Here is a 24,182-nt window from a genome sequence, read left to right as displayed (position 1 = left end):
TAAAGAATTATACTGTATTTCTTTGTACTTAAGTTCAAGTTCAAAATAAACAGTGGCATGTAAGACTAGTCTTGCATATTTAGTTCACTCCAAAATGGTCTAGTATTGTCACTTAACTTATGCTGCTTGACTTCTCAGCATAAAGATCATTATTAAATTAATATTAAATATTTCAAATTTAGAAATAGGCTACCCCATGCCATCTAATAAAGAAGTGGGTACACCGTGCGTGCTGTGAACCCAGCACTACACCATATGGCATCATTGATGCCCGCTGTTAGTAGATATATAACTACTGTTATTAAATAATTATATTGTATTTCTTTTAAGTCCAAGTTCAAAATAAAACTCTATAAACCTCTCCATTGTGAAATGGTTTATATACATTCACAATTGAGCGGTTAATAGAGTTTTATTTTGAACTTGGACATAAATACAAAAAATACAATATAATTATTTAATAACAAAGTTATATACTAACAGCGGACATCAATGATGCCATATGGCCCGGCGTTGCATTGCCCCCTCAGATCTGATTTGTGCATTTTTGTATTCATGGTCAAAATGTTCAACCCTTTGATCCAAACAACAATTTAACCCTATCCCCACATGGGATCCAAAATGGTCAGTGACATTACTGTCAGATTCAAACGTCTTTCGCGCTGAGCCAGACGGACGAGCTCAGCGTTGTCATATAGCAGCAGTGTTTTCAACCTCATAATGTTTATTTTAAATTTCAGACATTTAAATACACATAAGCACTGGTAAAACAATAGCCTACATTTAGTTTGTAAAATACACACTGATGTCTGTGGAAGCAGCAATACAAATCTATTCGAATAAGATAATAATTTGCAAATAATAAATAAATATTATTTTCAAATAATAATAATTTGTCGACGTATGTTATTCATATCAGACAAACACAGTGGAAGTATAAAGTTTACTTTATTGTTATAAAGGTTATAATGATACATGTTTGAAAGACGGGGATGCGCACCTCCCTAGCGAAAAATAAGTGTGCTTAAATGTACTTTTATAAAGTGTACTTATTACATAAATATAATAAACTTCAATACACTTAAGTGTGAATTAAATGCAATATTTTCGGCGCACTGAATGCACATTAAGTGTAATTAATTTCAAATATATAATAGGCTATATTAAGTTGAAATAAAATGTAATAAGTTGCCTATAGGCCCGGCTGCAGGATGAAATGACTGAGGGGGTATTTGAAATTGTTAGGGGCTTAACTTATACCATCAATGAATAATACACATTGAGATCTCGCTTTGGAACGACAGATTTTTTTAATGCAGCGCTCCATAAAGCACTCCATATGCAACTGCACAGGTAACCAGAAACTCACTAGCAAAATTTATACAGCGTAATAATCCATATTGTAGACGAGAGTATTCAACGGCAATGGCAATTATTGATCAAAACTTTGACAAAAATTATTTTCAAAGGAACTGTATTCTTAGTTATTCAAAGCTGCACACATTATTCCGCATATGATTTGAATAATAGACGAGAGTATTCATATAACGGCAATGGACGTCTCATATGGCAATAAATATCCACATATTACTTAACACAACAGCATGATGAAATTAATAAACGGATAAGGAAGCAGGATTGACATGTAAATTGTATTATTATTACCGTAAAAACAGCAATATTACTGAAATAAACTCTGAGGTAAATGCGCAAAACACGTTAACCGCATTAACAAGTCTAAGCAATAAAAGTGGAAAAGACATTATTATCTCTTAAAACTTTATATGACAAAAATTATATTTAAAGGAAATGTATTCTTACAGTTATTTAAAGATGCACAAATAATTCCATATATTATTTTCTGTTTAAGAGCACGTTTATCGGCCTCGCTCTGTTATGTAATAGCTGCTTGACAGCCCTTGTGAAAAATTAGCGTGCTTAAGTGTATTGAAAGCGTACTTTTTGTGTGCTTAAAATAATAAGAGTATACTTTTTGAGAAGTGCACTTGCTGATAATATAATATAATTAAAATTAAAGACCACTTAATGTACTTAAATGGAATACACTTTAATGACACTATTTATTAACACACTTAAGTGCACTTTTTACAACTGTAATAATATGTATTTAAGTTTAACTTAAAGAAATTACACTTTCATGACAATATTTCTAAACACATTTAATAAATGATCATTAGACTGAAGTGACCTACAAAAGGATTTGTTAATTTAAAGTTCATGCAGTTCTTTTTTGTTGTCTGTTAAAATGTTAAAAAATAATAACTTTGAGTTTGTTTGTTTTTTCTAAGGGATGCAATTATTCAATATTGATACTTGTTTGATTCTAATTTTACAATATTAAACTAAGAGTTTTTTTATTTTTATATTTTTTGTATTTGTTTGGACATATACAACTCATTATTCATTTATTAAATGTACTTTTGCAAAACAAAAAATTCGATTAATAATTATTTGACTACCAAAACTGTTTTATTGTCAGTGTAAGCATTGGGGTTTTTGTTTGTTTGTAATCACAGTTCAACTGATTGAATTTAATTTGATATTTTTGCATTTATTTGGCAAATTTGTATTTGAAACATTACATTTAATTAATAATTAAATGTACTGTTAATATACTTTAACTTATTTTTTATTTCACGTGAATTGCTTGACAGCAGATTGAACAGTGCACTTTAACTATATTTTAAAAACACTAGAAGCAATTATGAAAGTAAATATAAAGTTGTATTAAAGACCCACATAAGTTGTTGCAAAAAAGCACTCTTAATGGCAACTTATTGGTTTTAATTTCAACTTAATATGTGATACATTTGAAATTAATTACACTTAATTTGTATTCATTTCGCTGAAAACATTGGATTTAATCCACACTTAAGTTTATTGTTAACCGACATTAAAGTGTATTTTAAGTCACATTAATTTCATGTCATTATATTGTGTAGTGCACTTTAAGTAGCCTATATTGTACAAACACTAGAAGCAATTATGAAAGTAAATATAAAGTTGTAATAAAGTAACAATTAAGTTAACTCTTAATGGCAACTTATTACATTTTATTTCAACTTAAAAATTATATATTTGAAATTAATTACATTTAATGTGCATTAAGTGCGCCGAAAAGATTGCCTTTAATTCACACTTAACTGTATTTAAGTATATTATATTTATGTAATAAGTACACTTCTACATTTAAGCACGCTTATTTTTCGCAAGGGAGGAGCGCATCCCCGTCTTTTTATTATAACCTTTATAACAATAAAGTAAACTTTATACTTCCACTGTGTTTGTCTGATACGTCGGCAAATTATTATTATTTGAAAATAATATTTATTTATTATTTGCAAATTACTATCTTATTTGAATAGATTTGTATTGCTGCTTCCACAGACATATGTGTGTATTTTACAAACTAAATGTAGGCTATTGTTTTACCAGTGCTTATGTGTATTTAAATGTCTGAAATTTAAAATAAACATTATGAGGTTGAAAACACTGCTGCTATATGACAGCGCTGAGCTCGTCCGTCTGGCTCAGCGCGAAAGACGTTTGAATCTGACAGTAATGTCACTGAACATTTTAAATCCCATATGGGGATAAGGTTAAATTATTATTACAATCAAAAGGTTGAACATTTTGACCATGAATACAAAAATGCACAAATCAGATCTGAGGGGTCAATGCAACGCCGGGCCATATGGCATCATTGATGTCCGCTGTTAGTAGATATATAACTTTGTTATTAAATAATTGTATTGTATTTTTTGTATTTATGTCCAAGTCCAAAATAAAACTCTATAAACCGCTCCATTGTGAATGAATATAAACCATTTAACAATAGAGAGGTTTATAGAGTTTTATTTTGAACTTGGACTTAATTACAAAGAAATACAATATAATTATTTAATAACAGTAGTTATATATCTACTAACAGCGGACATCAATGATGCCATATGGTGTAGTGCTGGGTACACGACACGCACGGAGTACCCACTTCTTTATTAGATGGCATGGGGTAGCCTATTTCTAAATTTGAAATATTTAATATTAATTTAATAATGATCTTTATGCTGAGAAGTCAAGCAGCATAAGTTAAGTGACAATACTAGACCATTTTGGAGTGAACTAAATATGCAAGACTAGTCTTACATGCCACTGTTCATTTGAACTTGGACTTAAATACAAAGAAATACTGTATAATTCTTTAATAACAGTAGTTATATATCATATCTTCAAACAGTGGGCATCAATGATGCCAATGCCTATGAACTGCCTCATGTGACGCTGTGAAGCGCTGTGCTTTCTCGAGAAAACAGTTTTCTCTTTTTACGTGCGAACGCAAAAGGTTTCTGGGGGGAACGCAAAAGCCCTGCGAGGGAACGCAAAAAGCATCGCGAGGGAACGCAAAAGCACCGCGAGGGAACGCAAAAAGTATTGCGTGGGAACGCAAAAGTATTGCGTGGGAACGCAAAAGTATTGCGTGGGAACGCAAAAGTATTGCGTGGGAACGCAATAGTGTGGTCTAAAAAAAATACACCAAAGTGACCCCTTACGGGCTCCGTACTTTTGAGCCCACAGAGACTACAGAAGTGGCAAAATTAGAGTAAAAATGATTTGCTTGCATTAAATTCTTTATATGCACTTTAAGTAGGCCTACACTTGGTAAATGTACTTTTCCATGCACTAATTTTCAGGGTTCATTCAGGCAACACTGAACAAAAATTAGCACATTTTGTTCATGAAGTACAGGAAATAATGTGGATATCATTTAATGAAATACTTTTCCACAAAATCAACACGTGTTTATTTCATATATGTGACCCTAGATCACATATGGAAGGCGCAATAGCCAACAATACATTGTATGGTTCAAAATGATCAAAATGAACTTTGCTAAGGACTTCACAAGGACTTCAATTTTTCTAAATATTTTCGATTTTCTTGATCTCAGATTTTCAAGTAGCTGGCCAAATATTTTCCTATCCTAACAATCCATACATCAACACCCTTATATGACTGTGGTCCAGGGTCACATATTCATTTTCAATCACTTTTTTCAATTTTTCCAGGTATACCAGTCCTTAAATTATTAAAAGCTAAATTCAAGCACTTTAAGGACCTGTAAACCCTGAATTTTTATACAAAAAAATTCAAAAAATGTGTTTCAAGATGAACTTGAGAACAAAGTGGACTCAACTGTGCTATTTTGAGACACCTATTATTTCAAAACATTATGGGACAGATTTCCGGACAAGGCTTCAACCCCAGACTAAAATGCATGTGCCATTATTTTGTCTTAAAGGGTCATTCCACTTAAAAAAAAAAAAAATGCTCATTTTCCAGCTCCCCTAGAGTTAAACATTTGATTTTTACCTTTTTGGAATCCATTTAGCTGATCTCCGGGTCTGGCGCTAGCACTTTTAGCATAGCTTAGCATAATCCATTGAATCTGATTAGACCATTTAGCATCGCGCTAAAAAATAACCAGAGTTTGGATATTTTTCCTATTTAAAACTTGACTCTTCTGTAGTTGCATCGTGTGCTAGGACCGACAGAAAATTGAGAGTTGCGATTTTCTGGGCAGATATGGCTGGGAACTGTGCTCTCAATCTGGCGTAGTGGTCAGGGACTTTGCTGCTGTAACATGGCTGCAGCAGGCGTAGTGATATTACGCAGCAGCTGAAAATAGTCCCCTTAGTAACTTTCAATTGCAGGGAACTACACTAGTCAACATTTGAAGTGGATCAGAAAAGTTCATCTAAGTTCACCAAAGACAAGAATGTGTACTGGGAATTGGTTTTAAGACAACTTTTATAAGAAGTTTTGATCCACTTCAAATGTTGACTAGTATATTTTCAGGCACTGCATAATATCATATCAATATAACCAAGGCAAAGTCTTTGTTTTTTGGGGGGGCAGTTTCCCAAACAGGTTTAGATTAAGCAATTTAAGTACTTTGGTTATTAAGTATCCTTTTATCAAGTGCACTATGGTAGCTTACTTCTGAAGTAGAACTATACTTTTAATTAGTATAATTGTATTGTACAACTTTACACTATTTAGCTAAAAAAAAATTATATTATGTATAAATGTATACATTTAAATAAACTTAATTTTTACATGGACTACAAATTCATCCTTCCATACGCAAATACTTTCAAAGTTGTGTTATGTTGGTGTTTATGTGCATGATTTGTACAATGTCTCTTTAAAATGTCACTACTTTGTCCCATATAACACAAGATATAGATTTATAAAGACGTTTACTGAAATTAATTTTGTTGGTCACAGAAATAGTACAATAATCAGATATTTAGACAACAGACATTGAAGTGTGTAAAGTGTTTGTGGTAAAACCCAAAGTGTTACCCCTTTAAACAGATAAAAGTTCACATTCTAAGTAATTTGGACTACACACAGCACACACACAGAGTAACTGAAATAATCATTATAAAACTATCTCAAGCTTTCTCACTAAACAGAAGTGAAAGCTGATTTTAAGACAATGCATGCATTTGACGAAATACTCATCTCTGCAATCTCAGCAATTCAGCAATGCACTGAAAATCTTAAAAAGTAAAACAGCTCCCACACAGTTAAGCCGAAGTCCCCACACGGAGAAATAAAATTGTGCGTTTATTTGGTGGGAACAAGATGAAAAGATTATCGACAGCCTAAATACAAAAGTATTTACAAAGCAGCCACATTCACTTCAACTGAAACACAACTGAGTTCAGTGCTGGGTCCATTTGATGCTCTTGATATCAATGCCTTCCTGGACCATCTCCCACAAAGGACTAATAGGGCAAAGAGAAAACAATAAACATCATAACATTCATTTAGACTAATGTTTCATAAAACAGCCAACTTTGAAAACAAGAAAAATATTTTACCTCATCTCCCTTAGCCGTTTCACATGTTGAATGCATTTTTCTGCTGTGTAGTCTACTTCCTCCTCTGTGGTAAATCTTCCAATTCCAAACCTATAAAACATTGGTTTGTGCTTAGAAATGTCAAGAGATGCACTTCTTTGGACATTTTTGCACTGAAGATTTCAATCACAGAATACAACAAAGGGAAAAGAAAACAGATGCATTTAGATTCATGTTATTTAGCAACAAACCTAATAGACGAATGTGCCAAGTCCTCATCTGTTCCTATTGCTCTTAAAACATACGAGGGCTCCAAGGAAGCAGAGGTGCAGGCACTTAAAAAAAGTCATATTACAGAACTCAAGTCAGCATATTTAGGATAATATTGGCTTATTTAGGTTTGTGTGATTTTTAACCAAACTGACCTTCCAGATGAAAGCGCAACATCTTTAAGGGCCATCAACAGACTTTCCCCCTCAACATAGGCGAATGATAAATTAATGCATCCTAAAATAGTTAAGTGTTTTATATTAAAATCTGCAGTTCGCAAGATGACGTCACATAACTATAAAGCCGAAACTCACCTGGGTACCTCAGTTCTGGGTCTCCATTCATCACAACATCAGGAATCTCAGACATGATCTTCTGCACAAGGCGCTTTGCAAGTATGGTCACACGCTTGTGGTCATACTAAAAAAAAAATTATGAGAAGGCTAAAAACCAGTGGTCATGCATCTTCACTATTACAAATGTTCCTCATAGCTGTACCTCCATCTCTTGCAAGGCGACCTCACAAGCAGCTCCAAGTCCCACAGCTAGAGGTGTGGGTACGGTCCCCGAGCGCAGGCCCCGTTCTTGACCCCCTCCACTCTGCAAAGGCTCAATACGAACTCTGGGCCTTTTCCTTACGTACAAAGCACCAACTCCTAATAAATTGACAGTATGTTTAATAAAAATAATAATTATAATACACCAAACATGCATAGTGGGGTAAAGCGTATAATGCAGTACCTTTGGGCCCATAGATCTTATGGGCGCTGATGGACATCAGATCTACTTTCCAGTCAACGACATCAATAGGAATCTTTCCCACAGCCTGTGCCGCATCAGTGTGCAGGAAGACATTCTTGGATCTACACAGATTACCTAAAATATATAGTACAGGGCTGGCATGAATGCATTGAAGCCAGACAGCTATGAACTTTAAAGCGATAATAAAGCCTACCTATATCTCTGATTGGCTGTTTGACACCAATCTCATTGTTGATGGTCATGATTGACACCAAGCTTGTATCAGGACGGATCATTTCCTCTAGATGCTAAATAAGGAAAATATTAATCGAATTTTGAAGCAATAAAATAAAAGGTACTTGTTTAGCCAAGAATTTACACATAACACAACTTACCTGTAGGTCAATTATCCCATTACTTTTCACCGGTAAATAGGTTACATCAAAGCCTTCTGCCTCTAAAACACGACAGGAATCCAGCACACACTTGTGTTCGGTCTGTGTGGTAATGATGTGCTTTTTCCTAGCCTTATAAAACCTGGCAACACCCTGGAATAAAAAATCCAAATAAATATTTAGTCAAAGTAGTCACCACAGACAGGGCCAGCCTGTCCAACAGGCCATATAGGCGATTGCATGGGGCCCCATGACAAAACAAGGGCCTCCAAGCATAAAAATTATTTTGTCATTACACAATAAATACAACACATCAGTATAAATAAAGACAAAATAGAAGCAGAGTGGGCTCATTTGCATAATGTTTCATAATTTTTGTGTGTTTTAATTTCACTTGTCAAATTGCAGTGCTATGACAATTTTAACACCAGTGGGGCCCATTTGCATGGTCTCGCTAGGGCCCCATAACCCCATGGGCCAGCCCTGATCACAGACTTGAATCTCACAAAAAGCAGCTAAAAACATTTTACTTGGGACCTGCAAAACTTGACTTATTTGTATATTGTGTTGGTGGTATATACCAATTCATACAATACAAAAGTTTTAGGCCACCATTAGATTTGTTTGTTTTTGCAATGGTATCCACCTTAGGGGCTGTCCACACGGAGACGCGTATCACTGCATACGTATAAATTTGTTATCGTATTGGCGTTTCATCCACACGGATCCGGCGTTTTGGGAGACTGAATCCGCTATTTTTTGAAACCGGGTCCTAAAGTGGATAAATCTGAAACCGACACCCTTGCGGTTTCGTCTGTACAGCCAATCCGTATATTTTGTGAAGCGAAAACGTCATCACATCACGTGTTGGAAGCGTTACACGTAACAGCAACAACAATAACGGCAGACTACGTGATTGTGTTTGTGCTACAGAAGCTACTAAAGCCTACTAGCTTTATTACAGCAAAATCTATTGCGTCTATGCAATTGTGGTGACCAACAAGCGATAATGGACAACACCATACGTTGGTTATGCGCATGCTCAAAGTCTTCTTCTCCGGGTATAGTGTATATTTGTGGCAGAATTACAGCGCCCCATACTGGTCCGGCATATATACTACACCGCTTTCAGTCGGATTATTTTTTTAGAGCAAGGAAAAAAAATGATCCGATAGGGAATGCAGCGGCTTCGTGATATAGCCTTATTTTTGACGTAAATGTGGGCGCCACCATCTTTAAGCTCCTTTGTGTAAGACACAACTAAATCTAATGGTAGTCCTATTCCGGGGGACACAAGTGTGCCGTTTTGACTTGCTATTTAATGTTTATTATGAAATCCAGGAAGACCCGGCATAATTTGTGCAGTTAGGGGTTGCTATAATAGCTGGTACAAAGCGGTAAATCTCTACAAAACATTTGTTTTAACTATAATCCATGCACAAGAGCTGAACGTGTATGTGGCACACGTGCACCCATGATCTGTATCCACACATCCATCCAGGAAAACCTTTCATAGAAACTGCCAGTAAACAATAAATACAATAATTGTTTAAAAACAACTAATATTATGCTGATAAAAATATATATATTATATTTTATTACAAAAATGTGATTACAGTACAGAACATATACACACCATAAACTGCTTATTAGTTAAAGGTGACATGGAATGATTGAACGGGGCATTTATCCTTGTTCTGTGATGTGACATGTAGACAAAAATGTTTTTGTTTGGGTCAGTAATGCCTTAGAAGCTTCCTAAAAACCACTTTCAGATAGCTCTATTAGGGTGGGGGATTTTAAACAAGTGGTTTTGCACCTATTTGGCTCCCCCTACTGGCTTAACTTGCAATCTCATTACTGATTGGCTGACTTTGCTGCCACTCAAAAAATGTAGCCAATTATTTTAAAGTGGAGGGGCAGTGAGATGCCTGTGATGTCATAAGCATCAGTTTTTCAGATTGGGCCGTTTTCTGGCTGACATTTCTAAAAGAGGAATTACTATGAGACTGAGATGTTTCGTATGTCTAGCACTTTTTGTATGTTCGTGAATGCAGGTAGACTACCATTATTCAACAAAGACAAGGTAAAAATGGTTTTTCATTCTCTGTCCCCTTTAATGTTTATAATACTTCTTAATGTGTATGCGGGTACTTTTGTTATGTTTTAAATGAAAAAACAAATAATTTTAAATAAGCAAATCATTTCATAAGCTCATGTCTCCATCTAGTGCGTAAAAAGTGATGTAATAATATACATGTGAATACATTACTGAATACATGTAATAGTTTAATATGTTTATAATAGTTTGTTCAAATAACTTGAAAGGTTAAAAGGTTAAAAACACAAATTCTTGATCTATTCCATGTACAAACACTTGACTCACTTTCCATTTGTAAAGATACTGGTATGCCTCTGTGCTTTTATAGTTGCGGTTGCGCATTGAAGAACCGTCACCCGCGAGCAAGAACATGAAATTATTGAATATATCTTCATATGATCAGGACACTTCTTAACTTCATTCTCCCACTGGGTTATACATGGCCAGTGTAGTAACATTTACCATAACTGTTAAAATCATGTTTTATGCGCGCTCCAACGACACTGTTTTCTACCGGCTGGCTATTGAACGGACGTCTCGCACAAAAAATGGAAAATATGTCACATCTCTTACTTCCACCTTCAAAAATAAAATGGATAGTGACCATAAATTTCTTAAGTCTCTTTATTAGAATACAACATGGAATAAAACTTGTGGCCAAAGACTTTTCACTACCATACTTTCACTATTAAAAACGCTTCGGAAAAGGGAGTCGGGCCGAGTACCAAAACACACTTGTAGCCAATCATCAGTAAGGTGCGAAATGAAATTGCTGCGGATGTGTGGGGCGGGTCTATCAAAAGAAGGTCCAGGTTCTATTAGTGTAGGGGCGTGTTTGTTTAGGTGATTTCAAATGTCAACATTGGCTTTTAAAGATCATGGACCCTGCCTTATTGCTTGACTATAAGGAAAAACTTACCTTGATGGCCATATTGTTAGATTCTGTTGCACCACTGGTAAACACAATCTCTCTTGGGTCAGCACCAATAAGGCGTGCTACTTGCTAAATAGGAAAGAAACACATGTAAACATTATGGTTTGACATTAATAAATGAAGCTAAGCATTATTTAGGGTCATTCAATATTTTCAAAACAAGTAATTGTTTTCTTAAATAAATTCAGGTTTGATGGGAAGTTTTAAAAAAATCTTACTTTTCTTGCTTTTTCCATTGCACTCTCACTTTCCCATCCATAAACATGAGTCCTGGAATGTGGGTTGCCATAGTAATTCACTTGATAGGGAAGCATCGAATCCAAAACCCTTGGGTCCTGTTGAGTCATTTGGTTTAATTCAAAAGGTATCACACAAATGTCAAAAAATGGTATTTATTTCATTTAATTTAATCAAAAAGTAGATTGGTACCATCGGTGTAGTTGCTTGAAAGTCCATATAGAGAGGTCTGAGTTCATCCTTTTCTAGGTCCCTACTTTTGATCACCTCTGCGGGAGAAATAAAATCGGTGTGTTTGTTAGCACTCTGTGCTTTACTGATCAAAGCAAACTGTAATTCGTAGAGTTAAGGTGACTTATAAAAATAAAATTCATTTAATAAAATTAACGTTACATGCCAGTATGCTAACAAGCATGCTAGCAAACTGTATATAAGTACATGCTAAGCTTAACTGCGTCACTACCGAGACTGATATCTAAGTGTTTAAAGATTTAAATGTCCTGAAAGTTACCTTTTTGTCTGTGCACATTGTTCCCTGAGCTTTGAGTGTAGCTCAGTCGAGGGCTGCAGATGACACACATGGAGCCAAAAAGTTTCCTCGCTAGTGTCGTGTTCATCATCTTTGTGCGATCTGTATGTTCTTATCACAAAAAATGACAAGAAATATACCGACAAAAGCTTCCTACGGTGCTTCGCTCCGAAGTCAGTTCATTAGACCTTTAGATAAATGGCTTTATTTCGAGCAGCGTCTTCTCAGCTTGCATCAGGGAACTGCGTGTTATAACATTCGTGTAATGCTTACACAAGGCACAGAAGAAGCTCTGTTATGAAAATTCTAATTGGTTATCTGGCGTCTTGTAGGCGGGATTTTGTATGACGTTGAGTAGATTGATTGGTTGAAAAATAAAATGGGCCGGTTTCTTTTACCGGAAACTGTAAACGTGAGCCAATATAATACGGTACTGGGTTGCTCTGTCCTTGGCAGTAGCGTTTAAATCAATCCGTCGATTTTACTTACTGCGGGTTATGTTTGTACTTCTATTACTATGAAAAAATTACTTGTATATAATTTATTTAGTCAAAGCATCGTTTATCGAATTTAGTCGGGAATTAAGTTTTTATTTCTTCAAACCACATTGACACAAACTGCTAAAAACTGATGATTTTTGTAACAATTTTATATCACTTAAAGGGGACATATCATGAAAATCTGACTTTTTCCATGTTTAAGTGCTATAGTTGTGTCCCCGGTGCTTCTATCGACCTAGAAAATGTTATAAATAACAACCCAGTAACTTGGTTTTGGTAAACCATTCTCTGCAAGCATGTGAAAAAATAGGTAATTGAAATTTGTCTTCCCTTGTGATGTCAGAAGGGGATAATACCACCTCTTAATCTGCACTATCCAACCACAACACTGCCATTTAGTGCAGAGATCAGCTTATTTAACCCTCAGAAGCCCCTATTTTCCTGTATACGTTAGAGTTCCTTGGGGGTAAAAATGACCCCAGAAATTAAAAGAGTGATTACAAAAAATATATACATTTTTAATTATACAACTAATATTTCTTTTTTTTTTTGTTTACTACCCATCTATACATTAATGCTGTGTTTTGGGAGATATTACGTATTTTTGTACCTGTTTACCACTCATTTCCTCAACTGCACCATTAGCTTACCTGTAAAATATCAAATTTTTATGAAAAATTCACATACATTTTAATCTAAATTTTATTTAAATTGTTTTTAGATATTGATCTAGATGTTATGTGTTGAACTCGGCCATTTGGTGTTTTCAGAAAAAAACATAAAATAATTACAGTTTAGGAAATAAATCATTTTGACCAGCAGATGCCCATAGAGACCCATTCATTTTACTGGATGTGGCCAACTGCTCAACATCAGTACTTTAGTGAAACATTTTGTGGATTTATGTTTATATAAACATAAGAAAAGACATTTAAAATAAATATTATTTCAAATAGTAGATTTTTTGTAGTTTTTATGCATTTTGAAATGTCTGTTGTTACAAAATGCCACAGAAATTTGAATGAATGTAAGTGTGTCTGTCTGTGTGTGTCCGTGTGTGTGCGCGCCCGCGCGCATTTGTGACTTTGTCTTTCTGTGTGTGTGTGTCTGTCTGTCTTTATGTGTGTGTAAGTTTTACTGTGTCTTTGTGTGTGTGAGAGTATGTGTTTGTGTGTGTTTGCGCGTGCACACACCTGTGTGAGCATTTTACATCTTTGTTTTGCATCTGTGGCTGTTTCTTGCCAAATTCGGTAAAATAAATGCTCTGTGTGGCAGTCATACCTTTGTGTGTTTGATGCATGTCTTTTCTCTATTGCATTTGTGCTTTAGAACTAGGCCTACCTTTCTGTGTTAAAATTTTCAGATTTATTCTGGATGCATTGATTTTTTTTTTGACAAATAAGAAAAAAATATTTTTTCCATTTCCCATTTAATTGGGGTCATTTTTACCCCAAAGGGCCTCTTTTGGAGATTTTTTTAACACCTCTTTAGAATGACTAAATCAAGCCCAGTTTTTTATTTGAATCTTGACTTATAATCTGGAAAAGTCACAAAATCTTATACCACTGAGATTAAGGAAACCATGTTTTTAAACTAAAGAAAAGTGACTTGGGGGTTAAGATTGACCCAAGGGACTTATTAGGGTTAAAACAGATTTTTTTTGCTCACACCTACAAATGGCATTTTTAAAATGCTGTAATCAATTATCTATATGGTATTTAAAGCTAATAAACTTCACATACATACTATGGAGACATCAAAGATTTATTTAAACATCTTTAAAAAGTCTTGTGAAGTGTCCCCTTTAATGCATTATCTGATTGTACTGAAACCAATGCATAATGATACAAGCCATAAAAACCCCCTGAGATCCAGTGGAAGAAGCCAAAGCTTAAGCCCCTATGCTCAGGCTCCACTGAACCTACATGCATTGGCAGAAATCTCAACATATCCGAATACCCAACATGATTGGATTAACCAGATTGTTTCCTAGTCAATTATCTTGCTAAATGTTTCACTTTGTTAAATGTTGATTCAAAAGTTGAGTCCATGTGCTTGCAATGCCAAAACAGAGTCAGTATATTTTATAAATAAGCAAAGTATACTTAAACAAACCACCCAATCAAAAAATAATAATCAGTGACTGACACATATTCTGATATTTGTTTTAAGAACAAACAATTATTCAAATGAAGACAACCACAAGTCAGTATTTTGGCTTTATTTGAAATGAACTTTCATCAAGGACTTTACAAAATCAAATCTGGATTAGAAAAACAAGACGCCTCTAAACCTTCAGGTCTCTAAATGAACAAAAGATGTTTGTCAGCCATTGAATTCCCACAGCTCATAGAGCCAAAAACTTGAATATGTTAATGTTGGATGTAAATCGTTGGGTTTCAAATCATTCAAGACTTGTATTTTGTGTGTAGCAAATTGTATACTTCCTCAAGTGGGAAACATGCCAATTAGATATATCACAAAGACAATATATGTGGACGAAAAAATTAATAAAAGATCAAGACAAAATTCAATAAGTAGACTGTACATAGGAAACTTTTTAAATCACAGAACTTCTTTCTTTTAAATGTCCAAGACCAGTAAGGACACTATGCAGGTGAAACTTTAAACCTTACCAGTTTTGTAACCAACTTAAAAGGAAACAAAACAACTGTGCCACAGTTTGCAGAACTGTTACTGTTGTCCAAAAGTTAAAAAGAAATATTGAAAAAAGTTTTGAGCGTGAGGGATCACCGGCGACTCGGCATAAGAAGCTGTGTGGCTTGCACAGACTCTGGGAAAAGGTTGTGATATGTAGGAAGAGGGACGTAAGCTGCTGTGATCATTTTACCTGCGAAGATAATGAAATATAAAATGAGAGATATTAGAAATATTAAAATTGCATTTTATACGTGGCAACTGATTTAAATAGAGCTAAATGTTGAAATGAATGTATGTTAAACTGAACTGAAAGTTACCTCCAAACCAGCGTCCATGTAATGCACTAACTGCAGCCATGGCAGCAGGAATGGTTGGACACTTCACATAGACATTACCCTGTTAAGGAATCAAGACATTTTTTAAGATTACAATTTTTGGCAAAAAACCAACAGTTTTAAAATAAACGACTTTGTTTAAGGGAGATACATACTTCGGCGGATTTCTTGTCCACGTATATATGAATGACTCCTCCATGTTTGTTACACTCCTCAATGACATCATCCTGAATTTCAACTTCCCAACCATGCTCATTTTCTCTGTAAAAAACAAATAAATACAATTTTACAATATATTTCAGTGTGTTTTCTTATGTTATGCATGTAATTTTGTCCGGCTACTTACGAGTTTGGATTGAACATGTTGGAAAGCTGGAAGCAGTGCGTTGCGATTGGTTGGGATGGTAGATTCAAAGCTTGGTTTGTGGGCACATTAATGTTAAAACTCAACCCAGGGTTCATAGCAGCTACAAAAAGAGAATCACAAACCCTCATAAATGATTATCTTACAACAACATTTGCTAAAGGTAAAACCAAGACACTGACCAGTAGCAGCAGCCATGGCTACCATTGAGCCACTCATCTGAAGTGCCTGCTGTGCAGCGGGTGGAATCTGCAGACCAGTACCTTACAACACATAACAAAAAGTGAAATGTTTTAATCCACATGCATACATATATACATACATGCATATTTGTATTTTGAAGTGATACACAGGATAGTTAATCTTTACCCTCAGCCAGTCTGGCCATTAGTTGAAGTCTTCCAGTTGTTCCCAGATCAATGCCTGTCCTTTCCAGCTCATCATTGTCCAGGAAGGAGCTTGCAGTGGATGCGTCAGTACGCTCTGTCACATGTCCTACTTTCATCGGCCTGCCGGCTAACTCAAAGCCATTAAGCTGCTCCAGAGCCTTTTTAGCACATTCAGCATCAGAAAACTTTAGAGAAACAGAAACGCTTATAAGCTCAAGCAGTCTCATGAAGATTTTTATTTAAAAACTTTGTACCTTACATCTGTAACCAAGCATTAGAAGCAGAAACTTACTGTGATGAAGCCGTATCCTTTGGATCTTCCCGTTTCGCTGTCCATCATCAGTTGAATACTATCGATCTGTATTATACCAAACAAGGAGAATAATTTAAACACAATTAAACAATTAAAAAAACACTTAAATAAAAACACCACAATTTACCCTTCCAAATGGTTCAAAGATCCCTCTGAGCATGTCCTCTGTTATGTTAAAATGCAATGAGCCGACATACAGTCTCATGGGTCCTGAATTGCCCTTTTGCAAGTTGTTGGCCAAAGCAGCAGCTCTGTTCTTTTCAGCCTGTTCATTAAAGTATACAAACACAGCAATTAGATGCTTTTCACAAAAAAAAGGGAAAAGTAATAATTTCCATTTTATGACTGACTACGTGTGTAACCTGTGAAGCCTGGACAATTATTGGTACTCCAAGAAGTCTTTGTCCGGACAGGCCAATAGCCAAAGGTACAGAGGTGGAATCCACAAACTCAATGTAAGCAATACCCTTCGATCTTCTGGAGTTTCTGTCAGAAATGATTCGCACATCTCTCACCTTAAAAAAGAAAAATAGGATGCAATGTAATTTTCATTGTTGCATACTAAAAACAGTGCAGGCAAGAGAGAGAGAAAAATTTTTTCCAAAAACATTTTAACCAAGCCCAGAAATAAAAAAAGGAAATGTGCGAACACAGACTTTTCCCACTGCAGAAAAGAATTCCTCCAGGTCTCGTGGTCGGATTCTTGCTGCCAGCTGCATGCAGAACACTGTGCGTGCATCCCTCTCCTCGGGCGTGAGGTTATCAATAGGCAGTCTGTTAGCAAATCACAACAAACCGTGAATAACTTCATATAATGAGCGCAAAACATGTGCGATTTGAGGCAGAGAAACACTCACCTCACAGGGCTTTTGTCTTTCTTGAACGGACTGCGGCTTCTGGACCTTCTGCGGCTGTGAGAGAGAAATGTTGTGAGTGTTTCCGTGAATATTTTCCACTTCTGACTCGTACACAAAAAAACACCCACACACAACAAAAATAGTATCATAGAAACCTTAGTTTGATGGCAGGTGGGGGGCCAGCCTTCCCCCTGGGACCACCGTTAAATTTCAGGCCAGAACTGTGATTTAAAAACAAGGTTTTTATTCTTAGTAGCTACGGCTATCGCTCTACCGCTAAATTATGCTGTTAAATATGTACTGCGAGTTTAATAGGCAACACGGGGGAAAATGTTGTATGCATTACAACAAATGCCTCGTCTCTGGGGAATCTACCCATCTTATCAATGGCCTTAAGAACTAAGACGTCATATCTATAATCCTATTCATACTTAAATTCTCTGAAAAACATTTTTACACACATTAAGAGCATCTGTGAAAACCTTTTAACATGCTTACAACTGTAAAATTCACATGTATACTATCTCTGAACTGACCAGAAGGTCAGCTGACATTAAAATAAAAACCCCAACCAAAAGATGGGTAACGTACAAAGGAGGTTTGTAACGACCGCCACGCTCCCTGCTCCTGGAACGGCTACGGCGCCTCTCTTTGCTGCGGCTGCGCTTCCGGTCTTTACTGCGACTCCGTCTGCGGTCATGACTCTTCTTACGATCACGGCTTTTGCTTCTTTTCCTCTCCCGGCTCTTGCTTCTGCTGCGACTCTTGCTCTTCTTTTTCCTTTAAAATTAAGAAATAATTCAGAATTTAGATTTTGCGACAACAATTTCATGCATTCAGGTATAGTATAATATCACAAATGTATGCAATTCTTTAAGGCACCTTAAAAAAAACACACACACAACAAAGGAACACCTCACCGAAAAAACTCTCTCATAGTCAATGAACTGCCAATGAAAATGCGATCATAAATTTGTAGACCAGATTAAGAGTCGTTTTAGTCATTTTGCACAAAAAAATAGTCAGTCAAGTGGGTTTCGAGCTAAATTAATTTCAGGTGAACTGTTCCATAACACAATGAATCCTAAAAACCCAAAAAAACTTACTTCTTGCTCCGCTCCTCGTGGCCATTGGTACTTAAGGACTTGTTGTCATCCTAAGCAGGGTCGATAGAAGACAGCATGAGGAGGACGGCGAAACATTTCAAGTCGTAAGGATAAAGAAGGGATGGGAACAAAAGAGAATATGATATGATCATTAAATATGAGTTCATTACAGGGTTTGTGTGGGAGGACGAAAAATACAAGGGGGGGACCTTTAGAAAGAAACCAACCACATGGCTGCCAATGTCGTTCTTCCTTACTGGTGCTTGTATTACTTGTTTAATACGGTCAAAAGTGCTATGCGGGGTATGTAAAAATAGCAGTTTTAAAGACTTCATTCATTAAGCAGCCCAACAGGTTCAGTACCAAGGCTATCTGAGCCTAAGTGGCAACGCTAGCAGCCAGCCACTAAACGAGCTCCAGTGGTGGATGCCATTCCAGTGATCTTCACCTCTTTTGCCTTCGTGGATTGAAAGAGCTCGATGCCACCTCAGTCACACATCTCGCCCTGAAGCAAACAGGGATTCACACGGCTTAGTAATAGCGACTCCCACAGACCATCTAAAGTTGAGTTTTTCTTTATTTTTACCTAATGAGCAGCATCTATTTCAAAGAGACTATATTGTTTACAACATAATGATGTAGGTTACGGTGAATGTTATGTCACTATATGCTCAACACCATCATTTCCTATTTGTAAGACCGTAGAAATAGGCATTTATAAGTATGTTAATGTCATCAGCATGCATACACTTACTTTTTCTCCTAAAAAGGTAAGTACAATTTGCCTGGCCTGTCAGTTACAATTCTTTTCATTTTTAAGTCTTTTTTAAGTGGTGTAAAAGCAAACTCTGTCAACTCCGGGATCTCAGCACTGTGGTCTATTTTCAGTGGGAAAAATATTTCATGCAATCTACGCAATTTGATTATCTACCTCTTGTTATGACTGATATGGATAAATACCATGCATAAAATAACATGAATATAGTCTCCACAGAGTTTATACCAGCTTTTATGCGAATCCACTGTATTTATTCTGGCGCTACCTATATAAGTCTGCCTATGTGTTTCAACCAAGGGTACCACAGTACATCAATATATTGGGCAATTACTACCTTCATTTTTTTGACAGTTCACACTGGAATTCATGGGAGTAGAGGTGAGATATAGGCAAGTCTACAAAAAGAGATAGATGGGCAATTTATTCATTGAAACCACTATGACAGAAACAAACAAGTTATTGATCTGACAATAAAGACTTTGAGAAAACAAGTCTGGTTAGCAGTTTCAAATGAAAGCTATTCACATTCCTTCATCGAGTTGATTAACTTACACAACACCCACCTTTCTGTAAGGAGCCTCTAGCATTGCTTCAATGTCCAAATCATCGGCCATGTTGTTGTTGTTGTTGTAGATCTGCAGGAAAGGAAGACCATACAGTTTATTTGTAAACAAACAATTTTAGCATGAAGATCACATTTTTATTAACCTTATGTTTACTTAAACCAAATACTATATATACGCTTAGGCCTTGTATTTTCGACGTGGACGGGGTCATGAAATCGCACGTTAACTTTAGCTTCCTTGCTAACTTTCCAGTTTACACACAATCGCAAACATTCTCAATATTTATCAATTTTTAAATACTTTAATACAACAGAAAAACAAACAATAAACGTTTATGTCCGTTTAGATTGCACGTGTCAAGATTTCATGCTTGCAGTTGAATTTTTTTGCGCTTGCTTTGTTTAGCATTGATGCTAATCGGCTAAAGTGGCTTCGTCTTGACAAACAAGATGCACTTACCTACATATAGATCCCAAATACCATAATTAAAACTTGTAAACATGTAAAACATAAACAGAAGTTGCGTTATTATAAATCCAAAGAATAGTAGCTAATAACTGTTCCGTCTTACCTCAGACACAGCGGCCTAGAGAAATACAGTCGCGAATCCACAAACGAGCGGTTAAAACAAATCCACAGACCGCTTCCGGATGAGTTATAAACCAGTACGAGCACAAACAATCTTGAAAATAAACGTATTTTCAACAAATTTACTCGTTTCAAGTAATATAATTTATAAGACGTGTGTCGCGGTTGTGAAAGACAAAACTGACTGGCGGCAAACAGTTACTGCGCTGCGCGTGCCCGTCTTCCCCGTGTTGCATAAGTGCTGATGCTCTGGATCCTCCACAAGAGGGAACTCTCACTAAACAAAATTATAACGGAAACTGAATTACAGACAGTTATGTCTCTGTCTGTCTGTCTGTCTGTCTGTCTGTCTGTCTGTCTGTCTGTCTGTCTGTCTGTCTGTCTGTCTGTCTGTCTGTCCGTAAAAACTACAAACAAACAAAAAACTACAGAAAATGGTAAAAAGTGCAATTAAATAATTTTAGAATATTTTATAATATATAACCATTATGAAATATCTATCTGTCTGTAGCCTACAGTATATTTGTCTTGTAAATCTGTTTGCTTGTACACTGCAAAAAATGACTTTCTTACTTAGTATTTTTGTCTTGTTTTCAGTAGACATATCTAAAATTCTTAAATTAAAATGCTTTTTTCTTGATGACCTAAGAAAATAAGTATAGTTTATACATCGGGCGCACGTGCGGTAACGCGTGAAACGTCTGGTCCGAACTTTACTTCCGGTTTCTGTTTGTTTAATGGTCTGACTAGTTGCTGAAACTGAACTCTTAAACAAATACCTTCTCGAAAATAACAAATGTTTTGGGTTCCTATGTAATCTACGTGTTGTTTATTTTGCTTGTTATATAAATAAACTACTTTTATTTTAAACGACTTTGTTGTTATTTATTCTTCGCAGAGTTTAACGGAAGTTACATGTCGACCACGAAAGCCGCGTGTTTAGCCTATGTTGTTACTGCTGAAACCGTCTATAGACAAAAAATATACAATTTAAGTAAATTTAAACTTAAAACAAGCAAAAATATCTGCCAATGGGGTGAGAAAAAAACTAAAAATAAGTAACACTTAATTTAAGCAAAATTTTCTCACCCCATTGGCAGATCATTTTGCTTGTTTAAAGCACAAATTCACTTAAATTGTATAGTTTTTTTCCAAAAACTTATTTTAGGTAATTTAGACGATCAAGAAAATACATCTTGATTTAAGAATTTTTAGATATTTCTACTGAAAACAAGACTAAAAATGTAAGAAAGTAATTTTTTGCATTGTAACAATTAACTGATCTGGAATATTCTTAGGGAATAATTTGATCTTTAAGTCACAAATCCATAAAGGAAATGTCAGAACAGAGGGGAAACAAAGAATAAGGAGAGTTCGGCTTATCTTGAACTATGTTATCCCAATAGGACATTAAAATCAATGAAAACGTTAGTGCCATAGCATCAACACAAATATAGCTTTTCATAATACCACTGAGACCAAATAACACTCAAATGACACTAAACAATCATATCGTGAGAAAAAGGCCTATACATTAAAAAAAAAACAATCATAATTTCGCGTCTTTTTGTTGTGTAAAAATGACCCCACTTTTTGGTGTAATCTTATTTTTTCCATTGACTCTTGCCACAGCTTGCCTGATGTTCTGCTGCCTGCCAACTTTCCATAATTCTCTCTCTCTCTCTCTCTCTCTCTCTCTCTCTCTCTCTCTCTCTCTCTCGCTCGCTCGCTCTCTCTCCCTCTCTGCTCACAAGGCCAAATGTAAATCTCTCTAGAGTCTTTACACAGTACGAACATGACACACATCTGGAGGACGCCAGATTCTTGACACGACCAATGCAAGCCGGTTCCTGTGTGCACTGCCACCACCTTGGCCTTATTCACTTTTTCCATTATGCTCTCTCTCTCCCCCTTTCTCTCTTGTGTTGTTAGTTTTTACTGCATGGCTGGTGATTGCCTCCTCTTTAATCTTGTGTCAGACACTTAATATGGTTATTTTTGGCATTTTGAGTATACTTGTCTTCCACTTGTTATAAAAATAAGTTGCATTGCATGTGTTGTACCTGTTGGGTATGTGATAAAGAAGCTAATTGTTGGTTGTACAACAGCTTGCGAGATGAATCATAGTTCAAATGGCACGTCTGAAGACAGAACAAAACGTTTGAACAATTTTTGAACATTAACTATATTTACTGTACTGTACTGTACATTTACTATATAAATAAAATTCAAATTCCATGCATAAAAAGATTTGCATGCACGTGCGTAGCCTGTATTCGTTAGAGCAAAGGTTGAGTGTGGAGGGGAGCATTCTTTCCATTACCCAGACCAAATCAATGCACAGAGCTCCCAGCCAGCAAACCATGTCCCATCCCCCAGACCAGTGGTGGTGACAAGGAAGGGCCAGTGGAAAGAGCTGACCCAGACACAGCACACTGGCTGGCCTAATTGCAGCACTGGCTTCCTGCTTCTTTTCCTGGTGCTAAATACTGTTTGTGGCCATGCATGCAAAAAATACATGCTAAACCACGTAGACAATGGTCCAGCATATGTCCATTGCGTGTTATGAACCTCTAATTTGATTTTTCAAGCAGCATTCCAAGGATGCTGATGTTTAGTTTAACAGGCAGTGTGTGACAGAGCCTTGTTATAGCTGGCATTGGATTAAACTCCACAATGCAGATGGGACACAGGTGTGGGGTTGATGGTGAGCCAGGCACGGATCTGAAAAAAACATCCAGATCAACACCCACACGAAGGCATCACCAAAGTTTTTGTTGGCTATTTTATATAACATACCATGAAATGGAGTTAAAGTGCTGACAACATCTAAACCAATCCTGATAAAGGTTTAAGAGTACCTTAAAGTGGACATACCATGACAATATGACTTTTTCCATGTTTAAGTGCTGTAATAGGGACGCCAGTGCTTTTATCAACCTAGAAAATGTGAATAAGATCAACCCAGTAACTTAGTTTTGGTAAACCATTCTCCACAAGCATGTGAAAATATAGGTCATTGAAATTTGTCTCCCCTGGTGATGTCAGAAGATGATACTACAGCCCCTTAATCTGCACTAGTATCCACCCACGGCACTGCCATTTATAGTGCAGTGATCAGCACATTTGCATGTTAAATGACACACCCAAAATGACACATTTTTGCACACACCTACAAAGTGACAATTTTAACTTGCTATAATAAATTATCTGATATTTTGGGCTAAAACTTCACATATGTACACTGGGGAGAGCAACGATTTATTTGACTTCTTAAAAAAGTCTTGTCAAATGTCCCTTTTAATTGCAAAGCTCTCCTTGGTGTCATATTCAACCCACTTATTGGTCTCACGGGTGTAAGCAGGTCCACTAGCTGGAGCTCCAACTCTAATTTCTGTAGATCAGACATGTAGGTTTTGACTTTCTTCACACACATCAGACAAATGGTCAAAATATGTATTATTTAGGTACAGATGTATACATTTAGTATCAATGTATATGTTTGAGGAACTAATATGCAATCTTGTGCAAAGGTGTACTTTGGGTACCAACCTTGACAGCTGGGGACCATTGTTTTTGATAGTGTAGAAACTCGTCCCTCCCGTAGCTTACAGAAAAGTGGAGAATT

General features: G+C 36.0%; 2 protein-coding genes across 4 annotated transcripts; both read right to left on the bottom strand.

The window, feature by feature from the left end:
* Positions 1–6,264: 6,264 nt before the first annotated feature.
* Positions 6,265–12,386, bottom strand: nfs1 (NFS1 cysteine desulfurase). Its single transcript, XM_055184660.2, has 13 exons — positions 12,080–12,386; positions 11,761–11,837; positions 11,550–11,666; positions 11,317–11,400; positions 8,297–8,449; positions 8,116–8,209; positions 7,902–8,036; positions 7,659–7,816; positions 7,475–7,580; positions 7,316–7,397; positions 7,142–7,225; positions 6,912–7,001; positions 6,265–6,815 (listed from the first exon to the last, which is right to left on the bottom strand). Exons 1-13 carry the CDS (start codon positions 12,186–12,188, stop codon positions 6,752–6,754), a joined length of 1,353 nt encoding a protein of 450 aa, XP_055040635.1. The 5' UTR covers positions 12,189–12,386; the 3' UTR covers positions 6,265–6,751.
* Positions 12,387–14,803: 2,417 nt separating this feature from the next.
* On the bottom strand, positions 14,804–20,800 carry rbm39a (RNA binding motif protein 39a). 3 transcript variants are annotated; one of them, XM_055184056.2, is made up of 17 exons: positions 20,538–20,800; positions 19,964–20,035; positions 19,735–19,795; positions 18,623–18,672; positions 18,108–18,296; positions 17,672–17,737; positions 17,517–17,570; positions 17,316–17,433; positions 17,022–17,174; positions 16,787–16,924; positions 16,639–16,704; positions 16,327–16,531; positions 16,140–16,220; positions 15,940–16,060; positions 15,749–15,854; positions 15,576–15,654; positions 14,804–15,448 (listed from the first exon to the last, which is right to left on the bottom strand). In XM_055184056.2, the coding sequence occupies exons 3-17, from the start codon at positions 19,738–19,740 to the stop codon at positions 15,348–15,350; spliced, it is 1,533 nt and encodes a 510-aa protein (XP_055040031.2). In that variant the 5' UTR covers positions 19,741–19,795; positions 19,964–20,035; positions 20,538–20,800; the 3' UTR covers positions 14,804–15,347. The 3 variants fall into 3 exon arrangements, with proteins under 3 accessions (XP_055040031.2, XP_055040029.2, XP_073732168.1); XM_055184054.2 differs by lacking the exon at positions 19,735–19,795; XM_073876067.1 differs by lacking the exons at positions 19,964–20,035; positions 20,538–20,800 and having other exon boundaries at positions 19,735–19,953.
* Positions 20,801–24,182: the final 3,382 nt, after the last annotated feature.

Source organism: Misgurnus anguillicaudatus, chromosome 14 (assembly GCF_027580225.2).
Source record: "Misgurnus anguillicaudatus chromosome 14, ASM2758022v2, whole genome shotgun sequence".
In the NCBI taxonomy this organism is placed as follows: Eukaryota; Metazoa; Chordata; class Actinopteri; order Cypriniformes; family Cobitidae; genus Misgurnus; species Misgurnus anguillicaudatus.
This window is presented reverse-complemented; position numbering and strand designations above follow the sequence as displayed.

Excerpts from the sequence above, each read along its gene's own strand:
- nfs1 (XM_055184660.2), bottom strand. The coding sequence starts at position 12,188 with ATGATGAACACGACACTAGCGAGGAAACTTTTTGGCTCCATGTGTGTC. Across the intron at positions 11,838-12,079 it reads CAATGTGCACAGACAAAAAG|AGGTGATCAAAAGTAGGGAC; the intron begins GTAACTTTCAGG and ends TTTCTCCCGCAG. Across the intron at positions 7,002-7,141 it reads TTGGCACATTCGTCTATTAG|GTTTGGAATTGGAAGATTTA; the intron begins GTTTGTTGCTAA and ends AATGTTTTATAG.
- rbm39a (XM_055184054.2), bottom strand. The coding sequence starts at position 20,014 with ATGGCCGATGATTTGGACATTGAAGCAATGCTAGAGGCTCCTTACAGA. Across the intron at positions 17,175-17,315 it reads TCTTTTCTGCAGTGGGAAAA|GTGAGAGATGTGCGAATCAT; the intron begins GTCTGTGTTCGC and ends TTCTTTTTTAAG. Across the intron at positions 16,925-17,021 it reads TAATTGTCCAGGCTTCACAG|GCTGAAAAGAACAGAGCTGC; the intron begins GTTACACACGTA and ends TTTAATGAACAG.